The following is a 24,488-nucleotide window of genomic DNA, read 5'->3' on the forward strand; positions in this document are numbered from 1 at the left end:
AAATTGCAACAACAGCAACTTGTATTTATATAGCGCCTTTAATGTAGTAAAACGTCCCAAGGTGCTTCACAGGAGTATTACAAGACAGAAAATTTGACACCGCGCCGCATAAGGAGAAATTAGGGCAGGTGACCAAATGCTTGGTCAAAGAGGTAGGTTTCAAAGGAGGAGAGAGAGGTAGAGAGGCGGACAGGTTTAGGGAGGGAATTCCAGAGTTTAGGATTGAGCGATTAAAATCAGGGATGTTCAAGAGGCCAGAATTAGAGGAGCGCAGATATCTCGGAGGGTTGTTGTGGGGCTGGAGGAGGTTACAAAGATAGGGAGGGGGCGAGGCCATGGAGGGATTTGAAAACAAGGATGTGAATTTTAAAATTGAGGCGCTGCTTAACCAGGAGCCAATGTAGGTCAGCGAGCACTGGGGGATGGGCGAACGGGACTTGGTGCGAGTTAGGACACGGGCAGCCGAGTTTTGGATGACCTCAAGTTTACGTAGGGTGGAATGTGGGAGGTCAGCCTCTAACACAAAACAAAACTGTTGAAAGAGGTAAGAAGCTTTGCATATCTTAGACAAAATAATTATGAACTTGCGCTGTGCCCAATCATGGTGCTCCTTTACTGGCATCCATACTGGTGAAGAGGGAATTATTTTCAGCCTTTGCTGAAGGGGACTTGGAATTAAGGATACTGCAATTACAGATTTCAACTTGATCTCTTAAAATAAGGGCGCAATTCAGTCAGTGCTGATTCAATTGCAGTTGCTCTCTGTTACATTTGAGCGGTGAGTGAGTTAACAAATCCAGGAAAAGGATGCAGGGGCTAAATGTCAGCAGCCATTTTTGATGGTAACTTTCCTGAGCATCGTCAGAATGCACCGCTTGTTTTTATTAAATGCGCAATTAAGATTTGAATTTTGTGGTAGGTGTGTTTTTTAAAAAAATTCCGGGCAAGAAGTACGTTTATCGAGAAACTATCGGCAGGCTGCTGCCAGTCCTACTCTTTCCATTTCCATAGGGATGGAGGGCAGGGTAACTGGATTGGAGTGGTAAAGTATCTCTCTCCTTCTCTCGCTTCTGATTAGGTACTCCATGTCCTTTTACTCATTCTCTCTCTCTCCCTCTCCATTTATTATCTAGAACCAGAATATGATGAGATATTTCCCTGGTAACAAAGAGATGTGATTGCGCATGAAATGGAGACACTTACTTTGTTTAATTTGCCTTGCTCAGCTCTCTGCAGAGTGAATCACTGAAAGTTAACATGCAGGTACAGCAAGCAATTAGGAAAGCAAATGGTATGTTGGCCTTTATTACAAGAGGATTTGAATAAAGACGTCGTACTGCAATTATATAGGGCCTGGTGAGACCACACCTGGAGTACTGTGTACAGTTTTGGTCTCCTTACCTAAGGAAGGATATACTTGCCATAGAGGGAGTGCAACGAAGGTTCACCAGACTGGTTCCTGGGATGGGGGGGATTGTCCTATGAGGAGAGATTGAGTAGACTAGGCCTATATTCTCTAGAGTTTAGAAGAATGAGAGGTGATCTCATTGAAACATACAAAATTCTTACAGGGCTTGACAGGGTAGATGCAGGGAGGATGTTTCCCCCTGGCTGGGGAGTCTAGAACCAGGGGTCACAGTCTCAGAATAAGGGGTTGGCCATTTAGGACTGAGATGAGGAGAATTTCTTCACTCAGAGGGTGGTGAATCTTTGGAATTCTCTACCCCAGAGGGCTGTGGAGGCTCAGTCGTTGAGTATATTCAAGGCAGAGATCGATAGATTTTTGGATATTAAGGGAATCAAGGGATATGGAGATAGTGCGGGAAGGTGGGGTTGAGGTAGAAGATTAGCCATGACCTTATTGAATGGTGGAGCAGGCTCGAGGGGCCGAATGGCCTACTCCAGCTCCTATTTCTTATGTTCTTATGAAACCTGATGAAACTGGCCTAATTGTGTTGTCGACATTGATTCCAAGCATGCTGTGTGGCCGACTATATATGTAGGTTTAAGTACAATGTGCCTAGCACTCCGCTTGAACGTGATCATTAAAAGGTGGGCAGGTCTCTGAAAAAATTTGCATGTGAGGCCCCAAGAAACTCTCCACAAGATATTATAGTTTGAACCTCCAGGAGTCAGAAACCAATTCTTAAATGTTTTTGGTTGCCACCATTTCCATCCATGCAATCATCAGGGAAAATGTAACTTATGTGTTGGAGTGGTTATTGAATATGTAGCTTCCTCGAACACTGACAATGTGCCTTGGTTTTTCTTTTCATAACCACATTCATATCTCTCATTCCTGACATGACTTTACAAATACGTATTTATGCAAAAATTCATATTTATAATAAGTAGCTTACCTTACCTGTTGGGGAAATACCCTTAAGTTCAACCTCTGGCTCTGGACGCTCAAATATTCTTTGAGGACCTTTCTAGGCAAGAGTCCCATGAATCCATTATCACATGTGTTTGGAGCCTGGCTTTGGGAGGGGGAGCAGGCTATAAAACTTGGGCTGACCCTGTTGGGACTTCCAGTAGCCTGGAAGTTTTAGTTGTGTTTCTGGGAAAGCAATGTCCTGAAAATATTGCATGATGGATTAAAGAAATGCTAACCGCAGCTAAATTTTGAGATCTTTATCCTTGGGCTGAAAGTTGAAAAATTTGGATTGTTTGATGGTAGAATCGCTTAAAATAATATTTTAGCATTGTTTGTTTGTTCATCTGTTGTGACGTGTGTATTCCGAATAAGACAGAGAGCTCGGAAGCCCATTGGAAATCCAGTTATTGCTGGAGTGACTTTGTGAAATTAGTGCCGATTGGTAGATCTCTGTGGCTTTGGTCGCATGGTTGTGATGTTTAATTATGGAGCTGGCCTTTGCCTTTAAAGGTCTAAATAAGAAAATCCAGGCAATGATAGCTACTTACAGACTGCTGACTCGGTCGGAGAGCAGCTGTGGTCGCGTGCATGTTTCATGTTACAGGTCAGTGACGGTTCTTTCTCTCTTTTTAAAGATTTTTTGACATCTATAACAAGGTGCGACGTCCAGTAAACATGCATTAGGTGCAAAAAGCAATCTAGAAAGGCTGCAGTTTCTGTCAACTGATCTGTGTCTTCAGATTCTAAAACCCAGGAATACCTTTCAGTTTGCATCGTGTGGCACGGCTTGCATAAGGCAAAGAACGTGAGAAATCCCAACAGCAAAGAAATGGACTCGTGAGAAATGTTAGTACGTCTGTAAACCGAGGAATGTGCAATGAGGGAATTGGCGATACAGTGATAACGGCCCGGAATTTGCAGTCGGGTTGACGGCGAACTGGCAGTCTGCCTTTGAAACTGACGGCAATTTCGGGATTTGGCGCAGCCGCAGGCGCATGGGAAGATCCCAAAGTTGCGGTCAGTTATTGACAGCTCCGAAATAGGCCCTCTCCCCGCGTAGAGCCACAATCAGTGTAATCGCCCAAATCAGGGAAACTAATGAGCCCTTTGGCTCTTCCACAGTAATTACGCTGTTACATTCCCCACTAAAAGTTAGACCCAAAGGGATTAGGTGTGACTGGGGTGTTAACAGCTTTATTACTGCTAAACAAATGCTAAGGGCCTGGAAAACTAATCTGAATTGTGTGCGGGGTGAAATTTGTCCATTTTTAATAAAAATTACAATTTTTAAGAAACTTTTTCAAACAAAAAAAAGTTTTGATTTTTTTAAAAACTTTGCCCATCTTTATTTCGGGTTTGCCTTTTCCTCATGTGAGCGCCCCGACTTTGTTTCGCTCTCTCTAACGTTTGTAAGCAGTTAGAATTTTAAGCACTCACTCACTTTCTTCTTCACTATCTGTGAAAATTCTGCATTTTGACTGGCTGCTCAGGCAGCCTGTTGACGTCACAGCAGCTCGCACGAGGGGATCCCCATTAAGTTCCGTTGAACTGAATCGAATGTCAGAAAACCTGAATTTCTCGACATGGGGATCCCGAGGCCCTTGTGCGAAGTGTAATTCGGGGCCGGCGGCTCACGTCTTTGCTTCGCCACTGCCCGCAAATTCCGGGCCACTATTTTATCTCTAATGCCGCACCAATTTTTAAACTTTAATTGAAAACTAAGGCCTAGAAATTCAGTAAGGCCCCGCCAGGTCTTTAGCGCCCGAAATTTAGCGCTCGCCCGGATTCCCGTAGCGCCCGCCTGAAATTCAGTTGCGGCGCCCCAAGACGGAGGCGGGCGCTATTGCAGGGTTTGGCCGCCTCGCTTGGGGCGATGAAAGTCAATTGCAGGCGTCCAGCTGCCGCTGCGGCACCCGATGCGGTGCGGCAGGCTGGGGTACTGCAGGCCTCCTCCTTCTCTTAAGGAGGAGCTGCCTGCAGCTGTGAGATCGCCGCTGGATTCCCCCGGCAAATGAGCCCAGCACCACGGAAAAGTGCCAGGCTCGCGGGAGTCAGACACCAATGCTGCGGGGGGGTGGTGCAGGAGTCCGGGGAGGGAGGTGCGGCCAGGCGGCTGCCGGGAAAGCGGCCGACCGCCCCTCCACCTTTATGCGCCGGCCTCTCGGAGCTGCAAGGCCCCGTTTTTCAAACGCTGTTTGCGGCCGCCACGGGCGAGGCGGCCGCAACTGAATTTGGCGGTCGGCACGGAATCGCATTGGAACCGGGGCGCTGCGCACACCGATGACGTCATCGGTGCCGGCGCAGCACTACCGGCTAACGCCGATGTTAGGGACCAACTGAATTTCGGGCGCTAAAAAACTTCCGGCACAAACCACTCTTTAGCCAATAAGTGGGCGCAAACGCGACTGAATTTCTAGGCCTTAATGTTTAAAGCGCGCGTTCAAAAAGATTGCTCCGCAGCTGAACATCGCACCTGCTGCAGGCTCAACTTAGCCCAGGGAGTCACCATGATTGTACCATGAATGGAATTTTCCAAGAAGCCTATTCCGAGGAAATTCCCTTGCCATAAACTCCCTCCGTGTACCAGCCATTCCCCTTTCCCAAGAGATCATTTCCAAATTGCTGCCGTCAGTCTTTCACTGACTTGGCCGATGACTTTCCTGCACTTTGCATAAAAGTAACACGACTTACATTTTCCGATCGGAGTTTCTTTGCCGGGCATCCTCCGTCGACCGGGTGAAGCATGTAGTAAAGTCGAACCTTGCTGGCATGTTTCCGGCTCTGCAGAAAAGAAAGTTACAAATCTGTAATAAACTCTGAAATGCAACCCTGCAAAAAAAAACAAGTCCCTCTTTGACTCCTCTGCTCTATTTTCCAGCACCTGAGATGGCAGTAGTTAGAATTAGAGGACCCTGTGAAGCATTGGGGGGGAATTTTAACCTTAGAAAACGGGCGGGTTTGGAGCATGGGGGCAGCTAAATTGTTAAAAATGGGATTCCCGACCTGAACCCGCCTCCAACCCGCCCACTTTAACGGAGGCGGGACGTGGCGGGACGGGGGCGGGACAGGGGCGACGAACCCTCTCCCAGAAGGCGGAACATCAATTTAAATAGTATAATGAGGCCGGAAGCCTCCTTTTTAACCTCATGACCCTCTGAGAGAAGAAATTCCTCATCTCTGTCTTAAATGGGCGACCCCTTATTCTGAAACTCTGCCCCCTGGTTCGAGATGCCCCCATTAGGGGGTATAGTAATTACGCTGATAAATTCCCCACTAAAAGTTAGACCCAAAGGGATTAGGTGTGACTGAGGTGTTAACAGCGTTATTACTGCTAAAAAAATGCTAAGAGCCTGGAAAACTCATTTAAATTTTGTGCAGGGGTACATGCCTTGATACCTACCTCCTGGATCCAGGGTCCCTGCCTAACCCTCCCTCCGCCAACGGAGACCCCCTCACGAGGCCTCCGATCACCTCCCCCCAGGCATTCTTTGCTCCCACCACCCCCCAGCAATGATGCTGAGGCTGGCCCCAATCCTCCGGTGGCCGGCCATGATCTTCCCTTCACCCCATCCCCCCACCCCCCCCATCATCATAGAAACATAGAAGATAGGAGCAGGAGTCGGCCATTTGGCCCCTCGAGCCTGCTCTGCCATTCAATGCGATCATGGCTGAGCATCCAAATTCAGTACCCTGCCCCTGCCTTCTCCCCATATCCCTTGATCCCTTTAGCCTTAAGAAATATATCTAACTCCTTCTTGAATATATTTAATGAATTGGCCTCAACTGCCTTCTGCGGTAGAGAATTCCACAGGTTCACCACTCTCTGGGTGAAGAAATTCCTCCTCATCTCAGTCCTAAATGGCTTACCCCTTATCCTTAGAATGTGACCCCTGGTTCTGGACTCCCCCGCCATCGGGAACATCCTTCCTGCATCTAGTCTGTCTAGTCCTGTTAGAATTTTATAAGTTTCAGTGAGATCCCCTCTCATTCTTCTAAACTCCTGCGAGTATAAGCCCAATCGACCCAATCTCTCCTCATACGTCATTCCTGCCATCCCAGGTATCAGCCTGGTGAATCTTCGCTGCACTCCCTCCATGGCAAGAACATCCTTCCTCAGATAAGGCAACCAAAACTGCACACAACACTCAAGGTGTGGTCTCACCAAGGCCCTGTACAACTGCAGCAAGACATCCTTGTTCCTGTGCTCGAACCCTCTCGCTATGAAGGCCAACATACCATTTGCCTTCTTAACCACCTGCTGCACCTGCATGCTTGCCTTCAGCGACTGGTGCCCAAGGACACCCAGGTCTCGTTGCACTTCCCCTTCTCCCAATCTATTGCCGTTCAGATAATAATCTGCCTTCATGTTTTTGCCACCAAAGTGGATAACCTCGCATTTATCCACATTATACTGCATCTGCCATTCATCTGTCCAATCACCCAACCTGTCCAAATCATACTGGATCATCCAGTCCCGATCCTCTCTCCCCAACCCCCCAATCCATTTAACGGCCTGGCCCGACCTTCAATCCATTGGCTGTTAAAAGTCGGCAGGGCCTGTGGGAAACCCGACCGTCTCGGAGCCCCCCCAACCCCCGCCCCCATTCGCCTTCCTCCTTAAAATTCCAACCATTGTGTTCGATAGCGCATTTATCATTTTAGTAAATAGGCTTCTCTTTCTCGCTCACAATCACTCGCTCACACTAGCAGGCATGGTAGTCAGCTGGCTGTGGTCAGAACTGGTTTCACTGGGGTCAGGGCAAGAATCTCAGGTGAGCAGAGCATTACATTCAGAAAGCAGGCAACTCAAGAAATCTGTAACACCAAACGTATCGCTTTCGAAAAATTTGCTAAAGGTGATTGTACCCGTGCGCATACTTTAAAATGCTTGCTTTATAATTTCGGACATTTTTCTACATTAAGGGTGCTGTTTAAATGGAAATTGCTCGTTTGAATTAAATGTACACACTGTTCATTTTTTTCCCCAGCGGCGCTGCAGGGATTTTGATAATAACAAGCTTGCTGCAAACTAAAACCTTGATGACAGTCGCAATTAAAAGGTAGCAATTTTAAAAATGTTTTTGTTCGTGCTCCTTGCCTCTCCCCGTCAGTTGACCCGGCTGGTAACGTCAGCACTTGTAGCTTAATCCATAAAGACAGCAGAGGTAAGCAGAATGACGTTAGTTACGACTGTTAGCATCGACTTGACTGTTAAAATGGGTTGTGATGGTGACAATCTCTTCATGCTGAAAACTCAATGGGCAATGACACTGCGGTCTACTCCTCTTCATTTCAATATGTACAATTAGAATTCATTGTTTTTTCCAAGTTGGAACCGTGCAAAGAACTCGTCCTGTGCTGTTTTATCAAAAATTGTTTCATTCAAACTACTGGATAATTCAATCTCTTCCCCAAGCAGAAAACGACTCTGAATTAACAGGAGTACCAAGGTCAATCCCAGGCTTTTCTGTGTGCACTGTTTGTTGAATAACAAAAGCCGACTATGAGGCTCCTGTTCAGTGCGCTTCACTTTATTTCGTCGTACGTATTCACACAAACATGGAAACATAGAAGATAGGAGCAGGAGTAGGCCATTCGGCCCCTCGAGCCTGCTCCGCCATTCAATTCGATCATGGCTGATCATCCAAATTCAGTACCCTGTCCCTGCCTTCTCCCCATATCCCTTGATCCCGTTAGCCTTAAGAAATATATCCAACTCCTTCTTGAATATATTTAAAGAATTGGCCTCTACTGCCTTCTGTGGTAGAGAATTCCACAGGTTCCCCACTCTCTGGGTGAAGAAATTCCTCCTCATTTCTGTCCTAAATGGCTTACCCCTTATCCTTAGATTGTGACCCCTGGTTCTAGACTCCCCGACCATCGGGAACATCCTTCCTGCATCTAGTCGGTCCAGTGTTGTCAGAATTTTAACAGAATTTCAAATCCGACCCACTGTCCAGGTGGCCGGAATCGTGGGACGCAGGCAACATAAAAGAACCAACACCTCATCACTGACCCAACCGCTGATTTCCCCGGCTTTAATGTGATGAAATATTCCATTCACCACTGCCTGTGACTGAGATCGGTTTCAGTGTCATTTCCCTTCCCCCAGACCTCATTGTATTGTGTACTGGAATGTGCTGTATTGTATACTGGAATGTGCTGGAATGTGCTGTGTGTAGGGCTCCGCCCATACCTGGCCCCGTTTGTAAGCTAGCTTCAGTCTGGCCTCAGTCTCCAGAAGGAAGACATCTCTCTCTCTTACGTGTTACTTTCTAAGTTAATAAAAGCCTTGTTTTTGTTCTGCTAACTTCGAGTCTCGGAATTATTGAGGCACATCAATTTTATTAACTTATTTTTCAACACTATGGATCAACTCCTGAAACCCGAACGTTTGGATTTGGATCAACATGCTCCGGACGCATCAGCACGCTTCGGACACTGGTTTGAGTGTATGGAATTCTTCCTGGACAATTCCGCAGCCGTCAAAGACGCTACGGACGCTGCGAGGATGAGACTCGGAATTCTGCGGAATTGGGTAAGCCGCCGGGTTTACCCCCTCATCCAAGACGCCGAGACGTACCTGGCCGCCTGCGACATCTTAAAGGCGCATTACCAGCAGCCTACGAATGAGGTGTATGCTAGGCACCTGCTCGCTACCCGCGCACAGCGACCTGGGGAATCGGTGGAGGAGTTCCTAAGCACCCTGAAAATGCTTGGCAAAGACTACAAGTGCCGAGATGTAAAAGCCGCAGTGTACACTGACGAGCTTGTTCGCGATGCCTTCATCACAGGCCTCAGCTCCACTTACATCCGGCAAAGACTGCTGGAAAAAACGGGGTTGGACCTGAAACAGGCTGCGGACACCGCGCGATCCCTGGATGTGGCCCAGAGAAACTCGGACGCCTACTCTTCAGCCCGCGCCGTCCACGCCGCCACGTGTGCACCGAGGGCGCCGCCATCTTAGAAGGCATCTTCCCCGCCCGACAGCCCGACACCGGCTGGGCCCCGCTCTCCCCCCAGAAGCCCTACGACAGCCGCGATGCGTCAGGGACCCAACTGCTACTTCTGCGGGCAGCCAAAGCACACCAGAAACCTGTGCCCGGCGAAAGGCACCACCTGCTTTAAGTGCGGTAAGAAGGGGCACTTCGGGAAGGTGTGCAGAGGGAACCCCGCCGGAAAACCAACCGCCGGAAAACCCGCCACCGCCGCGTGTGCGCCGTGGGAGCGGCCATCTTGGACGCCATCTTGCCCGACCTCGTGGGGTCCGCCATCTTGTGAGCAGACAGCGTGGACGCCATCTTGTATCGATCAGGGCCCTACAGTGGCATCGGTCACAGTGGACCAGACCAGGCCGCACCCGCTATCCAGATCAATGGTGGACATCGAGGTAAACGGGTGCCGGGTTAAATGCTTCATTGACAGTGGAAGCACGGAGAGCTTTATCCACCCAGAACTGGCACAACAACTCTCCCTAAAGGTGGTCCCTACTCAGGGTACCATCTCTATGGCTGATAAAACCCAGACATCGACCATTCTGGGTTACTGCACGGTACAATTGTGCGTTAACGGAACTGTATATGATAATTTTAAAGTATTAATCATGAAGAACCTATGTGCGAGCGTGATCTTGGGCCTGGATTTCCAGTGCAACCACCAAAGCATCACGCTCAAGTACGGTGGGTCCCAGCCGCCCCTCACAGTGTGCGGTCTGGCTACCCTGAAGGTAAAGCCGCCTTCGCTATTCGCGAACCTTACCCCTAACTGCCGGCCAATAGCGACCAAAAGCAGGAGGTACAGCTGGGAGGACAGGCGGTTTATCGCGATCGAGGTAGACAGGCTCCTGAAAGAGCGCATTATTGAACGCAGCAACAGCCCGTGGCGCGCCCAAGTGGTAGTGGTAAGGGGTAGCGAGAAGAAACGGATGGTGATCGACTATAGTCAAACGATCAACAGGTACACCCTACTAGACGCCTACCCGCTACCCCGCATATCAGAAATGGTGAACCAAATCGCCCAATACCGGGTGTTCTCCACCATCGACCTCAAGTCAGCGTACCACCAGCTCCCTATCAGACCAGAGGGCCGCCCGTACACCGCCTTCGAGGCGAACGGACGCCTCTACCAATTCCTCAGAGTCCCCTTTGGGGTGACGAATGGGGTCTCGGTCTTCCAGAGGGAGATGGACCGCATGGTCGATGACCACCACTTGCAGGCAACCTTCCCCTACCTCGACAACGTCACCATCTGCGGTCACAACCAGCAGGATCACGACTCGAACCTCGAGAGGTTCCTGAAAACCGCACAAAAACTCAACCTCACCTACAACGAGGACAAGTGCGTTTACAACACCACGCGCCTCTGCATACTAGGCAGCGTGGTGGAGAATGGGGAAATCGGGCCAGACCCCGACCGATTGTGCCCCCTACGGGAGCTGCCCCTGCCCAACACTCCCAAAGCCCTGAAAAGGTGCCTGGGGTTATTTTCTTATTATTCCCAATGGGTCCCCAACTACTCCGACAAAGCCCGCCCCCTCTTGAAAGCATCCTCTTTCCCGCTCTCTGCTGAGGCCCACGCCGCCTTCAAAAGCATTAAGCAGGATATTGAGCGGGCCACGCTACAGGCAGTGGACGAGAACACTCCATTTCAAGTGGAAAGTGATGCGTCTGACTTCGCCTTGGCGGCCACCCTCAACCAGGCGGGGCGGCCCATAGCTTTCTTCTCGAGGACCCTCCAAGGGCCCGAGATCAGACACTCCTCCGTGGAAAAGGAGGCCCAAGCCATCGTGGAGGCAGTGCGCCACTGGCGCCACTACCTAGCCGGCAAACGCTTCACCCTACTTACCGACCAGCGGTCGGTAGCGTTTATGTTCAATAATAAACAGAGGGGGAAGATTAAAAATGATAAGATTCTTAGGTGGCGGATCAAGCTCTCCACCTTCGAGTACGACATCATTTACCGGCCAGGGGCCCTTAACGAATCCCCTGACGCCCTCTCACGAGGGATGTGTGCCAGCGCCACCGGGGATCGGCTACAGACCCTCCACAACGACCTCTGCCACCCAGGGGTCACGCGGCTGTTCCACTTCATAAAGTCCCGTAACTTACCCTACTCGATTGAGGAAGTTCGGTCCCTGACCAGGAACTGCCGCACTTGCGCTGAGTGCAAGCCTCGGTTCTACCGCCCAGATAGAGCCCACTTAATCAAAGCTACACGGCCCTTTGAGCGGCTCAGCTTAGATTTCAAGGGCCCCCTCCCGTCCGTCGACCGCAATGTTTACTTCCTGAACATTGTGGACGAATACTCCCGGTTCCCATTCGCCTTCCCCTGCCCAGACATGACCAGCGCCACGGTCATTAAATGCCTCAACAGCCTGTTCTGCCTGTTCGGTATGCCGAGCTACATCCATACGGATAGGGGGGCGTCCTTCATGAGTGAAGAGCTACGCCAGTACATGCTGTCCAAGGGGATCGCCACGAGCCGTACCACCAGCTACAACCCCCGGGGTAACGGCCAAGTGGAGCGAGAGAACGGGACAGTATGGAAAGCAGTCACTCTAGCTCTAAGGACCAAGGGCCTCCCTATCTCCCGCTGGCAGGAAGTCCTCTCGGATGTGCTCCATTCGATACGGTCGCTATTGTGTACGGCCACTAATACCACGCCTCATGAACGAATGTTTGTCTTTCCCCGGAAATCCACCTCAGGCGTATCCATGCCGTCATGGCTCTCCACCCCAGGTCCGGTACTCGTGCGAAGGCATGTGAGGGGCCACAAGACGGACCCTCTCGTGGAGCCAGTACACCTACTCCACGCCAACCCCCAATACGCATATGTCCGGCACGCCGACAGAAGGGAGGACACCGTGTCCATAAAAGACGTCGCCCCAGCCGGCATCGACAACAACCACGGCAATAGCGGCAACGACGATCACAGCAACTCTTACCCACCCACTACTCTTTCATCACCCCCGGAAGAACACCGACCAACGGCACCCCCACCAACTACCCCTCCAACAACCCTGGCGGCACCCCCGGCAGAGACCCAGGAGGCTACCGGGGACACCCAGCCGACACCCGCAGCACCGCAACAGCCACGTCGGTCGCAGAGGACTATCAAACCCCCGAACAGACTAAATCTATAGAAGGGGTGAATGTGATGAAATATTCCATTCACCACTGCCTGTGACTGAGATCGGTTTCAGTGTAATTTCCCTTCCCCCAGACCTCATTGTATTGTGTACTGGAATGTGCTGTATTGTATACTGGAATGTGCTGGAATGTGCTGTGTGTAGGGCTCCGCCCATACCTGGCCCCGTTTGTAAGCTAGCTTCAGTCTGGCCTCAGTCTCCAGAAGGAAGACATCTCTCTCTCTTACATGTTACTTTCTAAGTTAATAAAAGCCTTGTTTTTGTTCTGCTAACTTCGAGTCTCGGAATTATTGAGGCACATCACCAACACCTCATCACTGACCCAACCGCTGATTTCCCCGGCTTCGACCTCCCTCAAAGGGCAGCGCTCAACCCAATCCGCACAGGGCACGGACGCTGCGGCCACCTGCTCCACAAGTGGGAGATGTGGGACGACCCAAAGTGCGACTGTGGCCACGAGTGCCAGACCACGGAACACATCGCATCAAGCTGCCCACTGAGATCTGTTGCGGGAGGCACCTCATTTTCCCACTCAGCATCTCAGGAGGCCCTCGAATGGAGAGCCAAACTAGGCATCCCAGTATAAGCTTTTCCCCGTCATACGAAACAACAACATTCACACAAACATTCCCTGTTTTCCACAAGAATATTTTGCTTTTTGTTAAATCTGTATTAATAAAATGCGTGTTTGCGAAAGTGTTGGAGCCTTTCTGAAAGACAACCTTTCATCTTTATGGCGTTGAGGGATAGGTTAGGTGCTGATTTGCAGGAAGCCGAGTTACTATTTCATCTTGTACTGAGAACCCAAACGTCATACACTGCAGCACACAATTACATCTGTACCAAGGGATCACTTGTAACTGGCACGTAAGATTGCACTCAAATCTACTTCTTTCCCCCACCCCAACACATTTCCCGCCCGTCCCCCACGCCCCAAACCAAGAAAGTCACCTTTGTAAATGTGTCAACCTTACTTGTCAAATTCAGGATGATAAAACATTACAAGAGAACTTGGCCTAGAAATTCGGTGGGCTGCGCCGCCAGTTAGCGCCTAACGAGGGCACTCAGTGGCTTTAGCGCCACTGGCCACGCCTCCCGCGATATTTAGCGGGGCGCTAATGGCGGCGTTAGCCTGTTGCGCTGCGCCACCGCCGATGACGTCATCGGTGTGCGCAGCGCCCCGCTACCGCCCCGATCGCGATATTTGTTAGCACCCGCCTCTGTAACGCCGGTCGCAAATCGCGCCCGGTTCACGGGGCTTACCTGTGGCAGCAGTGGCGCAAATTAAGGTGGGGGTGCGGGGCGGCCGTTTTTTTCGGTGGCCGCCTGCCAGCACCTCCGTCCCCGGCCTCCTGATCCACCCCCCCCGGGCAGTACCGGCCGTGTCCCGAGAGCCCGGCACTTCTCCTTGGTGCCGGGCTCTTTTGCCGGCACTCGCGATCGCTCATCGCGCTGGTGCAGGCCCCTCCCCCTTAAGAAGGGCAGGAAGGCCTGCAGTACCGCAGCACGCCGTGCCGCAGCGTGTGGCGCTGTGGCACTTTGCGCTGCGATATTCAGTTTCAGCGCCCTAAGAGGGATGCGGGGTGCCTCGAGCAGCGCCCCGAGTCTCTCTTGGGGCGTTCAAGATGAATTTCCGGTGGGCGCAACTGCTCCGATCGCAGCGGTAATTCCGGCGCCCAGGCGAGCTGGGCGCCCTGTTTGCGGTTACACCGAATTTCTCCCCCCTTGTTTCTAAGAATCCTTTGATATTTCTGGAGAGTACCGTTTCATTGCTGACATTTTTGCTGTAGCTTAACATAAAAACAAAATGTAATTTTACTAAATGTTATATAAAAAAAACCCTCCCAACTTTATCAGCACAAATCAGTTTCATTCAAGTGATGCAGAGGGAAATCACATTAGTGAAACAGTGTCAGTAAATTATGCAAATTGAAAACATAACGCATTAAGTGCAAATATTCTTTCATCTTTCACAGCTTAAAATGTTTGCACTTCTTGTGTTGCAGAATAATGCAAGGACAGGTTATAAAATATATAGGACTGTGAATTTTTCTACAATACACTATCCTGAATGTCTTGGTAATTGTATAAAAAGGATAAACTGTGACATTTTCACCAACCTCACAATTGGAGGTCCTGCATCATTTTTATAACTGGCCATGTTACACCCACTGACCGTGCAGTTAACTCTTCTTTTGTGACCGGCACTAAGTTATAACACCTATTAATCAATGTTCCCCCTCATTTTTTTTGGGTGCACAGTTTCATGCATGTGCAAAATGTAACATTAGAAAAGCCGGTCCCGGGCTGCGTGGCCGCGCTTAGAGGGAACGTTGCTATGGACATAAATTTATTAAAATCACTTTGTACCATCTATTGGCCCGTAATATGCTGTCAAAATAATGGCGAGGCTATTGCCGTTTGCCATAATTTATACGCAAATGCCACAGCAACTTCAGGCGGGGGGGCGGCAGATGGGTGATCGGAAATTGCTGTCGGAGATGCGTTGCTCCACCGTTAGCATCTCGCCGACTGGCTCGTCGTTCAAGTGCATTGAGTGGCGTTGCATTGAGTGGCGTGAAGCTGCTGTACCTGTACCTGCGCAGTAGATGCGAAGTACACTCGCCAGAGAAAGCTAAGTCAAGTCTAAGTACTCTTTTAGCGACATGATATGTGTTAATTACTGCCAGTCAACCTCTCTGGCACTGGACATTTAACTATTACAAGTGTGGAATCTCATTCCTTCAGGTTTTAATTGTTGTTGGGAGATTTAAATTTCCCAAACCGCAAAAAAGGTAAAACTCTGTGGAGTTTCTCCCCAATCCACAAGACTTACAATCCAAATTTATAACTTGACGAGTTTCGTTCCACAGCCCCAGCACTGTGTGAACCATTGCTCCGTGTAGAGTACTGAATCACCCAGGTCAAGCCTTATTCTTGTAACCTCAGTCCTGCTCATTTATCCAGTTGGGGTTTTTTTTTTAAAAAAAGGAGTTGATCAGTGCGGCATTAATTATTTTTGCTGGGAGCCTGTGGTAAACCACTGTTTGTATTCCTGTTTGTCCTGTTTGTATTCCACTGTGTACATGCCTGGACATGCCTCGGCTGACTCCTCCCACAGGTCCTAGTATAAAGGTGACTGCTCCCCAGCCCTTTGTATCCTGGACCAGTCGACCAAGCGAGGCAGACCTCCATTCTGTTGTTAATAAAAGCCTTTAGTTACTCTTCTAACTCTCAGTCTTTTATGAGTAATTGATAGCGCATCAGAGCCTAGATTGGATAGTTAGAGTTTGAGGTGGGGCAACAATCTTATCTCAAGTCTGAAAATTCAGGTTCCAGCCCCCTTCACGGCCTCGGGAAATCCCAAAGCGCTTTACAGCCAAATATACTTTTTCTTTCCATCTCTTTTTTTCTCTCGCTTAATCCAATCTTTCCTTCCCTCTCTTTATTCCTCTTTCTGTACCTGATTTTTACATTGAGTTCACCATTCTAACTTACCCTTTCTTGTTCCGACCCTGCACTGGTCGTTTCACAACCCTTCAATCTGGTTGGTTAAGGAGATACACAGTCACTTGCCCAGTTCACTCAGATCCGTGCCGTTTCCATCTCGCACGTCCAGCAACTTGCCGGGTAGTTAAACGGGCAAGGGCAAGTCCAACTAACAGCGGGAAACGATGAGTTGTCATTTAGCCCATCGAGTTATTTCTCCTTTTGCCTCGCACCATCATCCCTTTTGTCTCTTAATCTCTCCTGCCTTCCATCCTATCACAGACCTGCCCTTTTGTTCTTTCCTCCCCTCCCACCTCTCCCTGCCCCTGCACTTACTTAAAAACCTGTTCCATCTCCAGCTTTTTCCAGTTCTGACGAAAGGCCATCGACCTGAAACGTTAACTCGGTTTCTCTCTCCACAGATGCTGCCTGACCTGCCTGAGTATTTCCAGCATTTTCTGTTTTTATTTAAGTTATTTTCCTTCCTGGACAAGTCACAATTTGCCCTTTTTTGGAATCTCTCCACTCACAGAAAAACCGCAAAAAAGGTAAAACTCTGTGGAGCTTCTCCCCAATCCACAAGACTTACAATCCAAATTTATAACTTAACGAGTTTCGTTCCACAGCCCCAGCGCTGTGTGAACCATTGCTCCGTGTAGAGTACTGAATCACCCAGGTCAATCCTTATTCTTGTAGCCTCAGTCCTGCTTATTCATCCAGTTGGGTTTTTTTTTTAAAAAGGAGTTGATCAGTGCGGCATTAATTATTTTTGCTGGGAGCCTAGTTTGGATAGTTAGAGTTTGAGGTGGGGCAACAATCTTATCTCAAGTCTGAAAATTCAGGTTCCAGCCCCTTTCACGGCCTCGGGAAATCCCAAAACGCTTTACAGCCAACTACAGGAAACTCTTTTTTATCCGGCACCGATGGGACCGGCGTGGTGCCGGTTTATCAGAAAGTCCGGATTACAGAGAGGTATAGTTAAAAGGTACGAGAGCTCCGTACACAGCAACAAATCCAGGCTTCCCTGTTGCTTAGCAACAGTTGCAGGAACCCTGGCCGCAGAACAAGCGACCCTGTTGCTTAGCAACAAGTGCAGCAACCCCGATTACACAGCCACAGATCCAGGAACTGCCACTAATATGAAGTAAACCTTACTTGAACCTACTCCTGAATTTTGCCAGTTAACAGAGATTTCCGGTTATTTAGGTGCTGGTAAATTGAGAGTTTCCTGTAAGTACTTTTGAAGTGTAGTCACTGTTGTAATATAGGAAACAGGCCAGCCAATTTGTGCACAGTGGAATTTGTATTTGAAAGAGAATTCATTGATAATTTTATTGTTTGTCTTGAATAATTATGGCAAAAAAAGCATTCTTTAAATATAGTGCAAACTGGGTATTCAATCAATGTGAATAACAGTGTCATATATCTGCGGAGAGAATGACAGCCATCCTCGCTTAATGAATATTCACTTCAGTATTTGCATGGATTAAGTAAAATTGTATAATAAAAATAAAAAGCAAGCCAACATTAGCATCAGACTATCTTTAGGCATTGGAGTGGGGGCGGGGGGTGTGGTAGAAATTTGCCTCGGGCAGTTGCAGTCGATGCAACTGAATATCAGGCGCTGTGTAGAATGGACGGCCGATCTGATACTGCCCGTTTTCAGCCACCGCCCGTGACGAATTTCTACACCTGGGATTCTTGAAAATAATAAGTAACATAACCATTTTTTTAAAAATTAGATTTATTTTTTGGGGGCTTTGGGTGTTGCGAGCCAGACGGCATTTATTGCCCATCCCTAATTACCCTTGAGAAGGTGGTGGTGAGCCACCTTCTTCAACCGCTGCATTTCCACCATCTATAAGGCACAAGTCAGGAGTGTGATGGAATACTCTCCACTTGCCTGGATAAGTGCAGCTCCAACAACACTCAGAAGCTCGAGACCATACAGGACAAAGCAGCCCGCTTGATTGGCACCCCATCCACCACCTTAAACATTCACTCCCTCCACCACCGGCGCACCGTGGCTGCAGTGTGTACCATCTACAAGATGCACTGCAGGAACTCGCCAAGGCTTCTTCGGCAGCACCTCCCAAACCCGCCACCTCGAAGGACAAGGGCAGCAGGTGCACGGGAACACCACCACCTCCAGGTTCTTCTCCAAGTCACACACCATCCTGACTTAGAAGTATATCACCGATCCTTCATCGTCACTGGGTCTAAATCCTGGAACTCCCTCCCTGACAGCACTGTGGGAGCACCTTCACCACACGGACTGCAGCGGTTCAAGAAGGCGGCTCACCACCACCTTCTCAAGGGCAATTAGGGATGGGCAATAAATGCTGGCCTTGCCAGAGACGCCCACATCCCATAAATGAATAAAACATTTTTTTAAGAGTCCGTGTGGGGAAGGTGCTCCCACAGTGCTGTTAGGGAGGGAGTTCCAGGATTTTGACCCAGCGACGATGAAGGAACGGCCGATATGCTTCCAAGTCAGGATGGTGTGTGACTTGGAGGGAAAACTTGGAGGTGGTGGTGTTCCCTTGCGCCTGATGCCTTTCTCCTTCTAGGTGGTAGAGGTCATGGGTTTGGGAGGTGCTGCCGAAACTTGCTTGCTGTGACCTGCTTGTGTCTTGTATAGGATTCACATGTGTAGGGAAAAGAACTACTTGTGAGTGTGTTATAAAGCTCTAAAATCTACACGGTAGGTTTTTCTATATTTTCCTTTGAAGTAAAGCTCCATGTTGCTGCAGCATGAGTCATATATATGGTATAAAAGCACTGTCGGATGAGTCACCCCTACATGTACCATTCCATACAACCTTTGCGGAAAACAGACTCTCTCGGTGTTATTCTGTAAGACAAATGCAAATTGATGACAGGCTGTTTGATGTGACTTACCTTATTGTTTTACTGCTGCTTTTGTGTAGAAGCAAAACACTTCTGATGCTCAAAGGCACAAAAGCACCAGCATAATTCGGGAGTCTGGTTGACGTACTGACTTCTGAGCAATCAAAGCCAAGAGATGTGCGACCTGTTCCAGGAAATAGTCTCACACCTCTTGTGATTCGCACTGGGTGCAGGTTAACTGCCTCCTGGTGTAAAGCAATATTTTGAAAGTCCCTATTAGACCATCTGGGAACTGTGGGCTAGAAAGTCATTATAGCCCAGGAATGGATGGTAATAGAGAAGTTGGAGAATTAGCGCCAGGTGCTAATGCTTTAGACTGCACGCAAAATTCATGCTCACTGCGCAAAGAAATGATTGGAGTGCTAATTCAAGTCATTAAGCCCAAGCTCATTGGTGTTACACTCAAAGGGTGGACCAATATCAGGTGCAGTCTAATCGCAAGTCATGATTGCCGCAGGATTTTTCCAGTTCTTAAAGGGGCGGTTCATTGATGCTGCAGAACCTCATTCTCAGCATTGCTGGCTGTGCAGCTGCCTCAGCAAGCAACAGCAGGACAAGAAGAAGGAGCCGGAGGACTGAAGCAGCTATACTCATGGCAGATCCATGCCAGAGGGAGAGAGCCTGCAGATTCTGCGATCAAGCATTGGAGGCCTTGGTCTTCGCTGTGGAGAGGCGGAGGGCGGTGCACTACCCAGCAAGTGGCAGGAGGCCCTCGCCGCAAGTCTTCCGCACCATGCAGAGGGAGGTAGCGCAGCATGTCTCGGGCAGCACTGTGGTCCCCAGGACCCACACACAGGGTAGGAAGAAATTTAACGACCTCACTCAGGTGGTCAGGGTGAGTGAATGCTTCAACAAATGCTACATACCACCATCTGTACCACAATCTTTATACACTGCCCAAAGCACCACACCCCCAGCACTCACCCACCAACAATCTCTACCTACCAACACTCACACCCACATCTCACACCTTGCACGCAATGACAGTTATTCAACTATGGCAGGCACTTCACCCAAACACCTTGCTCCACTCTCACCCACACACTTTCCTTTCTCTTGCAGTCCAAGGAGGCTCACAACAGGAGGGAGCAGGAGCGCACAGGCGGGGGACAAGCTGACACCCAACCATGGTGTGCGCTGGAGAATCGAGTACTGCAGGTCATTGGGCGCCAGGTGGTGGGCGCCTTGGCCACCGGCGACGTTGACCCTCTTGGGGACAACAACGGTATGTTCATCCCTACTCCTTCTTCTCGCATCCCACTTCCCCCTCACCCCACAAGTATTTTGCATTTTCCAGCTAATCATGCTGTATGCATGCATTTCTCCCTTCCTGCCCCCCTCCCCTCACCGTAACCCGACTCTTGTGCCTTTGTGCTTTCAGATAATCAGCAAGCACCTGAGCAGCCCATCACTGAGGGCATGGTAGAGAGCGAGGCTGGAGAAGAGGAGGAGGAAGAACACACCGCGTCACTGCATCTCTCACCCGCAGAAACCAGCTCAGATACTGGCACTATGCATTCTTTAGAGGCTAGTATAGTAGCAGGATCTGCACAGGGTGAGGCACCGGGGACGAGTGGGCTGCAGCAAGGCCAGGGGAAAGGGTAGCTCGTTGGGCCAGCTCCCTGGAGGGCGAGTTCGTGCGCGGGTTCTGCTGCACAGGACTCAGATGAGGACCTCAATGGGGAAACCTTTAGAAGAAGGGTGATGGGCACGCACACGGAAATGATAGGTGCCTCTCGGCATGGAGCGTGGAGGAGTCCGCCTCCAACATTGCACAAGGCTCTGCACACACCATGGAGCCCATCATTTCCAGTCTGCAAAGGATGGTAGACTCCCAGAGAGAATGTGGTGACCCAGATCTGATGCTGCGTGTGATGGGCGATCTGGCAGCTTCCATTGCAGCACAGGCGGAAGCAACACAACGTCTTAGTGCTGTAATGCAGTCTATGGTTGGTGCCATCCAATCTCAGACTGCTCTCATGCAGTCTCAGCTTGATGCCACGCAAGCTCTGGCTGTTGCCATCGTAGCTGGGTCGACCACCATTAACCGGGGTTTTCACGGTGTCGCAGCAGGCCAGCAATCTATGCTCCAACAGATGGGTAGTGATGCTGAGGTGCTGCCCCGGGGAGTGGCAGTGGGTCAGTGGAGCAGGAACCTGCTGTCCTCTCTCAGGATGACAGCATTTCTGCTCCCACCACTGCCACTCCGCCATTGCCCTTGTCGCTGCCTGTCATCCAGCCAGCCCAGACTGCTGCCGCCCATGCTGAGGTGGTGCAGTCTACAGCCGAGCCTTCCAGGCCCAGAGCTGGTCGAGGGCATCCTGCAAGGCCATCTGAAGTCTCCCGCTTGGACACTCAGCAGCCTTCCACCAGCCCTGCTGCAACCACTGGGCCAACACTTCGTAGGAGCACTAGATTAGGCAAAGGCACAGTAACTAGAGGCACTAAGGGATTGCACAAGGGTGAATAGTTAATATTTTTGTTATAAATATGTTTTCACTGATTTTTGATAAATTTATTAATTCAGTTTGGATTCTTTTGTGGTGTGTCTCATTTCAGCTTTGCGCTGTGATATGGCCTGTGACAGGGATGGAATGATGGGGATGTGGTGAGCAACGGAGATCTGGGGTTTAATTCATTCAAACCGCAATCTGATGAGGTGGTCATGGACCGCCCTTCCAGAAGGCTGATGGAGTGGCTGCCTCCTCCCTCGCTCCTGTTCCTCCTCCTCGTGGTCCTCCTCATCTTCCTCCTCTCCCTCTTCCTCCTCTGGAGATAGTCCTGCAATCCCTGGTGGCAAGGGCTGGGCCCTCATGATGGCCAGATTGTGGAGCATGCAGCAGACCACCACGAAATGGGACACCCGCTCCGGCGAGTACTGGAGGACTCCTCCCGAGTGGTCAAGGCAGCGGAACTGTTGCTTCAGCACGTCGATGGTCTGCTCGATGATGTTCCTGGCGGCAGCATGACTCTCATTATATGAGTGCTGGGCTGGAGTGTTGGGGTTGCGATGGGGAGGCATGAGCCAGGTGGAGAGCGGATAGCCCTTGTGTCCGACCAGCCAGCCACGAGCTTAACATGGTGGCTGGAAGAGTGCTGGCACACCGGTCTGGAGCAAGATGAAAGCATCGTGGCTGCTGCCAGGATAGCGGACATTGACAATGAGGATTCGCTGTCTGTGGTCGCACACCAACTGGACATTAAGTGAATGGTAGCCTTTTCGGTTACGGAATATCTCAGGATTGTTATGCGGTTCCTGCAAAGCCACGTGGGTGCAGTCAATGGCGCCCTGCACCATGGGGAATCCCACTATCCTGGTAAAGCCACATGCACGCTCATCCTGCTTCTCTCTGGTGATGGGGAAGGAAATGTCATCCCTTCTCCTACTGTAGAGAACCTCTGTGACCTCCTGGATGCAGTGATGGACGGCGAACTGCCAGATGTTCATTATACCTCCTGTTGCAGACTGGGAAGATCCGCTGGTGAAGAAATTGAGGGCGACGGTGACCTTGACTGCCACTGGGAGAGCGGTGGTCTCACTAATCTGAGGCTGGAGGTCTGGTTGCAGGAGGTGGCAGAGTTCTGTGACCACCTCCATGGTGAAGTGGGAGCCTTCTAATGCACTGCTCCTCGCTTAATTGGATGTAGGAGAAGTGCTCTCAGAACACCCTCGGAGGGTAAGGCCTCCTGTTGAGAGCCCTGATGGCCCTCCTCCTCCCTCTGGCCACATGGTCCAGTCTTTTTCGCTGCCTCCGCTCCCTCTGCTGTAGATCCTGGAGGGCCAGGTCGACTGCCAGTACAGCCCCCATTAATGTAACCAAGTGTAGCACTTTTGATTTTTTTAACAATAAATGTAGCTACTTTTCAGTTGACACAACACTCCTGATACTAAATAACCTTGAAATGACAGAATGAGACTGTTGCACTATGTGAAACTGTCAAGAGAGCACTGAAACTCCACTAACCTACAGCTGACTCATTACTGATGATCCCTTTAAATAACATCCCGGGAGCCGGATTCCTGCTGCTTCACACCAGCTCTCCCTGTCGCTGTTTACTCCAGGTGCTAAGGTAAGTGCGACAATCAATTTCGTAGATCGGGCGGCCAGTGAGCGTTGCACACTCACTGACGTCACGATCCACCTGACGTTGAGGCTGCCGGTGATAACTGTTAGCGCTGGCGCTGCGGGGAGATGGGGGACAGGATTTGGCGTGCGGTGTTGGATTCGGCTCGCCCCAGCGATAATGCTCTAGCGCCCCCGTTAGCGCCATCTGCTGGCGCTAACGGGAGGCACTAAGGTACCAAATTTTTCCCCTTTGTCAACTTAAATGTCAGTGTTTTTTGTTAGTGGCAGTGTTAAAAAGCCTTTGCCACTAGGTGGGATATGATGCAAAGCCAGCAGCGTAACTCTGGTCCAATAAAGTTATCACTCTGAACTTGGTATCTGTAGTATAATGACTCTCTGGTGTAGCAAATGACCCAAATTGTAGAGATATTGGGGGAGAAATTCGGTATCGCCCCATTTGGGGGAGCAATTATCGGCCGGGCGCAAAGTAAAGCGCCTGGTGCAAATTATCGCCTCCGACTGCAAACTTAGCTTCTATCGGCCCTGGAGGTGATTGGAGCGCTAAATCAGGTGCTACACACCTCTCTTAAGGCGCTAACGCCGAGGAGCGAGGCGCTACCTCAGAGCGCTGGCGGAGCTCACGTGATGTCAGTCAGCGATGGAACACAGACACAATGGCGCCGGCCAGTTCCTAAAGGGGAGGGTCAATCTTGCTCTCCAGCCACACCCTGCTCATTGCAGCCTTGAATCTCGGCCTGGAGAGACCTGTACATCAAATCTGCTGGAAAGGAGAGGGCCAGGGAATGAGCTCAGCGCTTCAGCGAGCGGGCCTTGGTGGCTCTTGTTGGCGCGGTGGAGCGCCGAAGATCAATACTGTACCCAGAGAGTGGCAGGAGGCCATTGCCACGCGACTACAGAGGAGTGTGGAGGGAGGTGGCTCATCACGTCTCCTCCAGGAGCATGGTGCCCAGGACCCATATGCAATGTCGCAAATAGTTCAACGACCTCACTCGGGTCGTCAGGGTGAGTGGCTGCTTTTCAATACCTCTCCATCCCTCCATCTCAAACTCATTCTATGCCCAGAGGGTGTAAAAACCCCAATGCCCAACACTCATCCAAGACCTATGGCCATCTCATAAAACACACATGCACATTCCACACCTTGCATGCATTAAGGGCTGTTCAACTATGGGAGGCACATCAGGCAAGTACATGGCTGCATACATTAAGGGCTATTCAACTATGGGAGGCACATCAGTACATTGTTGCATTTTGACTCAGACGCCGTCCTTTTTCTTGCAGGCCAAGCTACCTCACAACAGGCGGCGGCAGCAACGGACGGGTGGAGGGCCGCCTCAGCTGCAAACTCTCTGCGATCTGGAGGCGCTCGTCCACAGGATCGTCACAAGCCAGGTGAACAGTCCTGTCGCCGCTGGAAAGGTCGACCCCGTTCGGGACAGCAATGGTAAGGTCATCAGCTGTCTCTCCTCTCTCATTC

General features: G+C 50.1%; 1 protein-coding gene across 1 annotated transcript in view; it reads right to left on the minus strand.

Annotated features, from left to right (window-relative positions):
* LOC147097987 (zinc finger matrin-type protein 4-like) overlaps positions 1-24,488 on the minus strand; it is a 319,696-nt gene that overhangs the window by 235,732 nt on the left and 59,476 nt on the right. Inside the window, exon 3 of the mRNA XM_085971183.1 lies at positions 5,069-5,158. Coding sequence (XP_085827309.1) covers positions 5,069-5,158 — 90 coding nt within the window. The remainder of the gene's footprint in view (positions 1-5,068; positions 5,159-24,488) is intronic.

This window comes from Somniosus microcephalus, chromosome 30, assembly GCF_052327205.1.
Source record: "Somniosus microcephalus isolate GS21.2 chromosome 30, FLI_Smic_1.0, whole genome shotgun sequence".
Taxonomy (NCBI): domain Eukaryota; kingdom Metazoa; phylum Chordata; class Chondrichthyes; order Squaliformes; family Somniosidae; genus Somniosus; species Somniosus microcephalus.